The 10,373-nt window shown below is 50.4% G+C and overlaps 1 protein-coding gene across 1 annotated transcript in view; it reads left to right on the plus strand.

The window, feature by feature from the left end:
- Window positions 1–6: 6 nt before the first annotated feature.
- The window catches only part of CNNM4 (cyclin and CBS domain divalent metal cation transport mediator 4), a 38,180-nt gene continuing 27,813 nt past the window's right edge, over window positions 7–10,373 (plus strand). Inside the window, exon 1 of the mRNA XM_004686137.2 lies at window positions 7–1,354. Coding sequence (XP_004686194.1) covers window positions 97–1,354 — 1,258 coding nt within the window. The 5' untranslated portion in view covers window positions 7–96. The remainder of the gene's footprint in view (window positions 1,355–10,373) is intronic.

Genomic DNA, 10,373 nt, shown 5'->3' on the forward strand with positions numbered 1-10,373 from the left:
GGGCGCCTCCTCCTGGCGGCACTGGAGCTGCTAGTGTTGCTGTGGGCGCGGGGGGCCCGGGGCCAGGACGACCCCCAGGGTGGGGCGATCCTGGGCATGAGGCTGGCGAGCTGCAACAAATCGTGTGGGATGAACCCCGATGGCATCATCTACGTGTCCGAGGGCAGCACGGTGAACTTAAGGCTGTACGGTCAGAGGCTGGGCGCGTTCTCCAGCAACCTGATCTCCTTCACCGAGGTGGACAACTACGAGAGCACCCACAGCTCCTCCAGTTGCCCCGAGCTCACGAAGGACCTGGTCGTCCAGCATCTGGTGAATGTGAGCCGCGGGAACACGTCCGGGATGCTGGTGGTGCTTACCAAGTTCCTCCGGAGGAGCGAGAACATGAAGCTGTATGCTCTGTGCACCCGGGCCGGGTTGGACAGGCCTTGGCGGAGGTGGACAGACAAGGACTCTCTGCTCTTCATGGTGGAGGAGGCTAGGAAGTTCCTGCCCCTCTGGCTGCACATCCTCCTCATTATGGTGCTGCTGGTGCTGTCGGGCATATTTTCGGGTCTCAACCTGGGCCTCATGGCCCTGGACCCCATGGAGCTGCGAATTGTGCAGAACTGTGGCACTGAGACGGAGAGGCGCTATGCCCGCAAAATTGAGCCCATCCGGCGCAAGGGCAACTACCTGCTCTGCTCGCTGCTCTTGGGAAACGTGCTGGTCAACACCTCCCTCACTATCCTTCTGGACAACCTCATTGGGTCTGGACTTATGGCAGTGGCCTCCTCCACCATTTGCATTGTCATCTTTGGGGAGATCGTACCTCAGGCCCTGTGCTCCCGACATGGGCTGGCTGTGGGAGCCAACACTATCGTTCTTACCAAATTCTTCATGCTCCTTACCTTCCCCCTCAGTTTCCCCATCAGCAAGCTCCTGGACGTTGTTCTGGGCCAGGAGATTCGCACTGTTTACAATCGGGAGAAGCTGATGGAAATGTTGAAGGTGACAGAGCCCTATAATGACCTCGTGAAAGAGGAGTTAAATATGATCCAGGGTGCCCTGGAACTACGGACCAAAACGGTGGAGGACATCATGACCCAGCTCCACGACTGCTTCATGATCCGCAATGATGCCATCCTGGACTTCAACACCATGTCAGAGATTATGGAAAGCGGCTATACCCGCATCCCTGTGTTTGAAGATGAGCAGTCCAATATCGTAGATATTCTCTATGTCAAAGACTTGGCCTTTGTGGATCCTGATGACTGCACCCCACTCAAGACCATTACCCGCTTCTACAACCACCCAGTGCACTTTGTCTTCCATGACACCAAGTTGGATGCCATGCTGGAAGAGTTCAAGAAGGGTAAGGCCTGGTGTGGTTCCCCCAGTTACTTTCTGTGATGCCTCTCCGCTCTGCCTGTTTTGTGTCTGCTGGGCATAGTGTTGTGTGCTCCTGACTTTGTGCCTACCCTTACTTAATACTCCCTATGCCTCCAAGATGAACAGTATTTGGTGCAGAAAAAAAAAAACAACAACTCCTTAAGCTTTTGCTGTCTGCCAGGTACAGTGCTCTGTATTTTAGATGAATCAAAGCAAAAAGTAAGACACACTTGGTTCTCTTGGAGGAATAGAGCAAGGCTTCGGGGAACTATAGAAGCAGGACTGAGTACGGCAAATGCTTTCAAGGAGGTCAACGCCGGGGCATGGAGACTGAAATTAGGAACGTGCAGAACTGATAGGGCTGGGGTGGATAGGGGACAGGGAACTGGGAAGACCAGCACCAGGGAGCGGGCCTTGGAAGAGAGCCGTTAAAAGGTAGGAAGACTGGTGCTTTCAGCAGAGGAAACTCCACAAGCAAAGAACCTGAGTGGGGAGCAAAGGGTGTGCGTTGTGGCCTACTAGGTGGCCCTTTTCAGTTGAGTGAGGGATCTATCTATGGCTGGTGGGGCTGTGTTATTTGGGGCCCTGTGGTATTGAACCTGAAAATCAGGACAGTACATTTGCTTGGAGTTGGGTATCTTTGGAAGGTTTTGAGTAGAGACTTGATGTCACTGTAGCTCCTGACCCACAGAAGCCCAACGGGGAGATCTCTAGTTGATTCCCCACTCAGAACAATGCCAAGTACTGCTTTCAGCTACTCAGCAGAAGCATGCAGATTAAGTTTTGGTTTATTGTTCTGTCTTTCCTGGGCGCCAAACATAAGCTTCCCTCCTGTGGTCTGCTGGGAATCTTCAGCTGGCTGTGCATTGCCTTGTGTTTTTTTCTCACATGGATTCTTGGCCAGTTCTCAGGTAGTTAGAGAGGCACTTGGAGGGTTTACTCACCAGCCTCAAAGCTCAGGGCACACACCCCTTTCCTTACTTCCAACAAAACTTTCCTCCCACCTCTGCCACTCTGAAGCCCTCAGTGGCAGTAAACAAGCCAATTATGGAGTAAAACCCTCCTAGGCCAAAGGGAGTGAGGAGGCAGAAAGGGAAGCTCTTTATAAAGGAATGGGGGAGGGGAGGGAGCTCATCCTAAACCCTGGGGCTTTGCTTCATTTCCTATAGGTAGAGCTCCTGCTGGCTAAGGCCTTTGAGGCCCACCCTGGGCTCGAAGTGACTTCTGAGCCCTATCTGGGAGCAAGTCCCCAAACCTTGTCAGTCATTTCTGGAGCAGAGTGGAGGAGAGCCTGGAACTGGCTGGATCAGTGAGTGATGGAGTGGAATAGGGAGGAACTGGCACTGCCAGCTTTGATCAGAAAAGATGCTCCTCCGGGGGTGGGGGATTGGGACCCTCCCCTTTCCAATTTGACAGACTGAATTTTAGCATCAGAGCTGGGAGCACTTGAGTAACATGAGCCCCAGAAAGAATAAGGCAGCCTCATTGCAGAGGGACTGGAGGACAGTGATACCTGGTGGTAGTGGCCCAGCCTGGGGGACCCTGTTTTTCTCAAGTACTCAAGCGTTGGACAGAAGAGCATTGAGGATCTACGCCCGCTCTCCACCACCCTGCAGCCCCTGGGCCCTGAGTACTTCTCTCCTGTTGCTTGGTCAGCAGCCTGGTTACGACTCACCAGGGCAGCTTCCACCTCACCATCTCTGTGGTCTTTAGGACTGGTACTGGTGACACCCCACCCCAGCAAACACATGTTGTAGGCATCTTTCAGTTCAGATCTAGATCCATCCAGAATGCATTGGTTCCCAGGCTTCCCAGCCCCCATCAGCTGGCAGAGCTCTCAGTAGGGTGGGCGCTTCCTGGGTCTTTGCAGGCTCATCTTTGGACTATCTTGTTAAAAATGCCACTTAAAAAGCTGGAAAACAGGGCCCTCGCTGGTGGCGCAGAGGGTTAAAGCATAGCACCAAGAAGCTAAAGCCACTTCAGCATGAGTTCGATTCCTGCCCCGGAGGCGATCCACATGGCGCGGCAGACCTCCCCTGACCTGCCTGCTGCTCCCCTCAGCCGTGTACTTCGTGGATCTGCCTGTTCTGCTCCCCACTCTCTCTAGTGAATCCTCTCACCGCCCCTACATCTCTGGCCTGTACCCCAGTTCTGTATGCATTAAAAAAAAAAAAAAAGGTGGAAAACAGAGAAGGCTTCTCTTAGGCCAGAGCTCTGATTAACAGAACTCCCCAGTGCTCGTTCAGTCCACTGGACTCTCATCAGAAGCCAGTAGCCTGGGGCCAGCCCTGGAGGTTCCAAGGAGAGGCAGCCGGCTACCAAGTGCAGCAGGAAGCCTGGGAGATGTGAGAGTGATAGGATGGTCAGTCCTGATGACCATACCCTGGGGCTTTACACCATCATTTCCTGGCTCCCAGTCTTGTCTTGCCAGGCTCCCCCACTCCTCTCCCCTCCATTCCCCAGTGTGGCCTCTCCTAGATTATTTCCAGCTGGTACCTACCTTTTTAGGGTGAAGACATCTAGGACATCACAAACAGTATGTGTCTTCAACTTAGAAGATTTTCTTTACAGATCTGGTGTGTGGAAGGCTCTCTTTTAACTAAGAAATACAAGTGAGCAGGGTCAGCCCAGACAGCATTGTGAGCAGCAAGCACCACACTCTGAGCGGGGACCTGCTGGCCTAGCTGAGTGCCTTCCTGTGCCTGTGGGCCCGTTAGCATCACCAGGGTGGTGAGGGCCCTGATTGTTTTCCTTCTCTGGGCATACTCCTCTTTTAAAGTTCTTTAATCACCTCCCTGCCCCAGTATCATAACCTTGCGGGTAGGGATCATGTCCTGCCTGTGTAAATGCTTGTTACACAGCGGGTAAGTGACAGAAGGAAGGGACAAATGAAGGGCTGACGCTCTGCGAGCCTCCTGGCCTGCCTGCCGCTCATTGAACATCTGGGACCATCCCACTCTAGGGCCTTTGACCTGGACTGGCCCTCTGGTTGGAATGTTCTTCCCAGATGTCAGCATGCCTCACCTGCTCCCCTTCCTCAGGTTGCTTCAGTTTCACCTTCTCAATGAGGTCACTGTTTTTAAAACTGTCACTCCCATCTCCTACTGACCTTCCTCATCAGCCCCACCTTGTGCTCATTTTTCTTGTGGCCAGTTTGTGGGCTTACTGTGTTGTTGATTGTCCCACTAGAATGTACATTCCAAAGGACAGGACTTTTTCACTAGTTCCCTAGCCCTAGAACCTAGAACAAGCGAAAGGTTGACATGTGGACAACCCCAATCAAAAAGTCACTGAATGAGTCAATGACCTGTCAGGTTTGAGAGAGAATTAGCCCAATCCCAGAAATGTTAGAATTTTAAGAAACAGTTGGGTGTTGTGCTGTTACCTGGGGGCTTTACATTTTCGGCGGAGGAATTCCTGCAGTGATACATGTATTAGTGGTTTGGATCAGGGGCTGAGAAGCAGATCTTGGAGCTTAATGCGTGATGCACGTGTTCCTTCTCCCTGCCTCGATTTCTCTGGACCTGATCCCTGGGAATGGACATGGTTTCACTCCTTAGTTCACACAAGTCATGCATGTGCTCCTACACACTTCAGGCCGGAGTCAGGGTGAATGTGGGGGCTGAACTTCCCCAGACACTGGGCAAGGAGGGCATAGCCACCTGGCTGTCCCTGCTTCCCAGCTCAGGCAATTACCATTCCGTACTGACTGAACCGCAAACTAGGCAGACCAGAGCCTTGATGTTGTAGCACCCCAGGAGCAAAACCATCTTGCTAGTGAGAGTTTTAAAGCCACTGAGAGAACATGTGATTAGAACTTTGATCTTTCCACTTAAACTTTGCCTAGAACTGTTTGCATTTGAGTTTGTCTCCAGCTTGAAATCTTTAAGCAGAGGTTCTCTGGGTTACTTCTGGCCCGGCTGTATTTTCTCTTCACAGCAGACATTCTCCCAGACCCAGGAGCACAGTCATGAATGTGGGTGCACATGGAGGTGAGCAGCTCAGCCCCCCAGTGAGGCCTAGCTCCAGCTTTCCATTCTGTGCCCCTCCTGTCACATTCATGCCCATCCCAGGGACTTAGCTCATCTTTAATCATTTCATCTTTCTACCCACTTTATACCTATTTTGCCCCCAGTAAGCCCAGCCCCTGGGTGTAAATTCCACTTAGCTTGGCCCCTGACCCGTGAGGTAACCTTGGACTTATTACTGCTCTTTATAGACAGTGGGTTGTAAATTGGCGGGGGAAAGCCAGACATACTCTCCTTAAAGAGTTCTCCCACATTTCCATCTGTTCCACATCATATTTGCCCTACTACTTAATTTTGATTCCTGAAATGACCTTATGAACTCAAGAAAAAACGCTGCATACTTTTTACATTCACTTTTGGTTCCTGTCATCCGATGCATCATAAAGCATTTTATTCCCTCTGTCTGCTAGTTGATTCATTTCAACAACCATCTATTTTTTTCTGTGTGTCAGACACTGCTAGAACTCTTCACAGAACTCGCAGTCTATCACGGAGCCAGACATGTAAATAAAACCTCTGGTAGGTGTAATGGCATCGAGGAAGGCCCAGAGACCTTCGAGATGCTTCTGAGGTCAACGTGACTAGACTCAGTGATCATTTCGAAGCCGGCAGAATCAGGTTCAGGAAGTAGTTGTTAATATCTGAGGTTTCTAGCTTGGGATTCAGATCAATGATGTCATTTAATGGAGGCAGGAGAGAGAAAGCAGAGTTAGTTTGATGAGGATGGGAGGAAAGAGGTGGTGGTGATAAAATGGTGTGACGCTTTATTGGGCTCCTCTGTGCCCAGCATTGTGTACCCCAGAGCTTCTTACACTTGAAGAAGCACCAGAGCTGCCGGGTATTTTATTAAAATACAGATTTGAGCCCTTCCTGGTGGCGCAATGGGTTAGGGTGCAAGCACTGCAAGCTGGCCTCTGCCACTTCCGTGCGAGTTTGATCCCCGGACCCGGAAGTGACCCACATGGCGCGGCAGACCTCTCCTGTCTCACCCGCTGCTCCCCTCAGCAGTGTACTTCGGTGATCTGCCTGTTCTGGTCCCCACTATGTCTCTGGTGAATCCTCTCACTACCCCTGCACCTCTCGCTTGTACCCCAGTTCTGTATGCATAAATAAATACATCTTTAAAGAAAAAACAGATTTACACTTAGTGGGTCTGGCGTGGGGCTCAGTGTATTTTTTACAAGCTCTTAGATGATGCTCCTGCTGCTGGTCCGGGACCCACTGAGTGGCGTGAGGGTGCAGTGCAGTCCATCTTGGCAAGTGTGCAGGTGCCCAGGTAGGACTTGAGGAAGGGAGACCAGGGCCAGCTGAAGGCTTGGAAGCCAGCTGAGTTCAGGCAGAATGTACAAGGCAGAGAAAAGCCTGACCGAAGTGACCCTTGTCATGCTGAGAAGAGCCCAGAGGACATGATTTGGGGAACCTCCCGGGAGGTCAGAAAGGGCGAGGGCCACGCACAGACTACAGGATGAGACAGTTAAGTCACAAGGTGCTGGGGAGGGCAGCCTCGCGTGGAGAGCCCAGGGAGCTGTACATCTGGTTTCCGAGAGCTCCACCTGGAAACAGTCTCCAACTGAACTGGTGATTTGATCTTGAGACGCTGCCTGGGGCAAGTGTATCTGAGAGAGTGACAGCAGCTGCCTGCTAGGGCAGAGGTGCCAGCAGGGCAGCTGACAAAATCCTGGCCAGGCTCCTCCTCCTCACTTTCTCTTTCATGCGATGCTTGTGGGCACAGAGCATGCCACTGTGGGGAAGGCAGTGCGGTGCCAGCCACCAGGCAGCTGCACCTTGTCCCCTTGCTGGCATCAGGTAGCCTACAGGTCAGCGCCCAGAGGAGCCAGAACTGGGAGCAGTTCACCCATCTTTGGTTTGCAGTTCTCTTTCTAAAACTTCTTTGTGTGCTGCCAGGCACTGCCTGATGTCTAGGCCTTAGTAAGAGCTTCGTGGATCACGTCATTTTTTAATTAGAAAGCCTAGTTCTAGAGTTTGCCTGGACATCTCTGGTCAGGTTAAGAGGTAGTGGACCAGTGTTTAACCTTGCGAATAGATGAGTGCAGAGAAACAGAAAATCACAGGATTGTGACCTGAGAGAGAAGTGGGTAGGGGCTGGGGACTGTCAAGAAGCAAATAACACTTGTATTGCCAGTAGAAGTCTGGAAGGCATGCCAAAGGAGGGGGCGTTTTATCTGGATCTTCAGGGGTGAATAGGCACAGCATTTTCCTCTCCTGTGCCTCTTGTTCTGTGAGAACTGGGACCAGACTAGCCCACGAGAAATAAGCTCATCAGTCTGGTGGTGCCAGTTTACGGTACTGAGGCACTGAGTGCTTCCGCAGACGGTGACCGCTTCGCAACCCTTTCTCGGGGGCTTTGGAGTCACAGACCCCCGTGCATCTTCTCTGTCCACACTTCCCCCAGTGCTGTCACGTAGATGAACCAGGTAGTGGGAAAACGTTAGGTTTTCTGCTAGTTTCAGTTGTTTTTGAAGTAGGGGCTGTGAACATGTTTATCAGACGTTCTCCTCAGTGGCCACATAGCCAGGGAGAGGGAGTCAGCACTGTCTTGCTGACTGATGCTGGCAGGCTTCTGGTTCCTTCAGCCCAACCTGTGGGGAAGGACAAGGTCGCCTTGCTTGTTCTGGGATGAGCTCTCTCATTCCTTACGTCTTAGATTAGAGACTCTGAACTTCCCAGCAGACAATGCCATGAGGATGGGAGGGCCGTGGATTTCCCAGAGGTGCCCATGATGGCTTTCTGCTAACAGGGGTAATCACATTCTGGTGTAGTTGCTGTCTTTTAGTCCTGCCTCTCTCCTCTCCTCTGAGCCATAGGGCACAGCTGTCCTAAGGCGGGGTGTGTGCAGGTTCACCCCTCCATCATACCTGAGCATGGCGAGACACCCTTATACCTGAGCATGGCCAGACACCCTGTTGGAAAAGATGTAGCCACTTCTTATCCTTTTACTAGCGGTTGTCATAAAAGAGATGTATCTCGTAAGAACTTTAGAAAACACAGAAATCTACACAAAACCGCCCATGAGTATGTGACCTAGAACCACTTAGTATTTTATTGTGAAAACTTTAGTAGACATTCAATTATTATTATTGTTATTTTTACTTTTTAAAATCTTGTTAACAATCAGCAGGATCAAACCATTTTCATGTTTACAGCCAGGTTCTCTCTATTTGGTTACCCATATATCCATATGGATTTTCACATTGAAATCATTGCCTGTGCAGTTTTGTGCCTGGCTTTTTGGAACAGTTTAGATTGGTTGTTCAGATTTCTCCTCTGATAATGAATGAGATCCTTTTTTATCACTGAGATTTTCCAGAGGAGTGTCTCAGAGGATTGTCACAGGCCCAGGGCTAGGCTGCACTATGGAAGACAAGAAGATGAGCCCAGAGGGCTTGGGTGTGTAGCTGCTGGTGTGTTTTGCTGAGGGTTAAACCTGGCCGTGTTGGAGCATTCCCCAGAGGTTATAGTTATATAGTCTCTTCCATGCTTCAGGGCTGATTTACTGGGACCTGGGCTGGCCTCTAGAAAGACTGGTTTCCCCAGGCTCTCTGGAACACATCTGCCCAGCAAGCATCTGGAACCTTGTTGGAAGGAGGCACCTACTTCCCACCCCATTCAGACTCTCCCCTACATGCACACCCACACACTCACTGCCCTTCTCCACATACACAAAAGCAAGCTCACAGCCTCCCCCACAGAGGCCTCCCATGCACGCCCAGATCTGAGCTTACACACCTATACACAAGCAGGCTCTTCCCCCCCCCACACCTACACTGAAGCATAAGTAAACAGCCCCCCCCCCCGCGCCCCCCAGGCACACACACCCACCCTCTCCAGGCACTCTCTCACAGACCCACATCTGCACACTTGCAGGGGACCTGAGTGCTACATTCAGCTTAGGACCATTGCTCGTCATACTTTGCTAAGAGTAAGTTTAATAAGTGAGCAAATGCTTATGCAGTAGAGTTTATTTCATGAAAGCCTCAAAATAGTGACTGACTCGGGCTCAGAAACATTTCTCTTCGGTTGCTGATGGTTTGGTCATCCACATTAATGACAGTATCCAGCTCAGAGGCTGTGGTGAGGACTAAATGAGGTAAGGCGCAAAAAGCACTTAGCTCAGTGCCTGGCACCATGTCATCATGCAATAAACGTTAGCTATTTTTAAAATTAATGTTATTACTCTCCAAAAGGTGTCCCAGTTGGCGCTGACACCAACTCGGGCCTGGTGGCTCTCCCGTCCTGGCTCAGGTGGCTGGCTGCCCCACTGCCTGGGTGTGGTGCCGCCTTGGAGTTATGAACACACAGAGGTCAAAAGAGCCCACTCCATAATTACAGGCTAATTCAGATACCATCTTATCTGGACTCTGGTGTGTATATTAAGGGTAACAGAAACCAGAGCTAAAGAAAAAAATGTGTAGAAGAGAAGCTTAAAACTGAGGAAATTCTCACATACTTAATTATTTGTTTTCTGCAAATTGGAGAAAGTTAAGCCTGTCATCCCATGGCCAATACACTCCACGTTCGTGTTCTGACTGGGGGATAATCCGAGGCTGCTGCTCAGGAGAAATGAGGGTTGGGGACGGCTCATGTCCACACTGACAGGTGGCACCTTTTCTTGGGGTCCTTCATTTCAGGATTCACCAGTTGCCACGTGTATATTACATCCCTTATGAAACTGGAAATTTGTATCTTTTGAACACTTAACACATTTTGCTCACTCCCTGCTTCTAGCAACCAGCTAGATTGGTTTTAAAGTCAACTTTTTGCTGATATAAAATATAGAGAAAAGTTTGAGATGGAAAAATGCACAAAAATATGTAAAAATAAACTATTATAAAATTTAAATTTATGCACTTTTCTCTATATTTTTTTTAAGTGTACAACTGGATCATGTGTAGCTACCACTGACGTAAGGAAATAGAACACTATCATATCCTAGCACTGTCTCCCCACTCCCCT

Source organism: Condylura cristata, unplaced genomic scaffold (genome assembly GCF_000260355.1).
Source record: "Condylura cristata isolate star-nosed mole 26May11 unplaced genomic scaffold, ConCri1.0 scaffold00020, whole genome shotgun sequence".
Taxonomy (NCBI): Eukaryota; Metazoa; Chordata; class Mammalia; order Eulipotyphla; family Talpidae; genus Condylura; species Condylura cristata.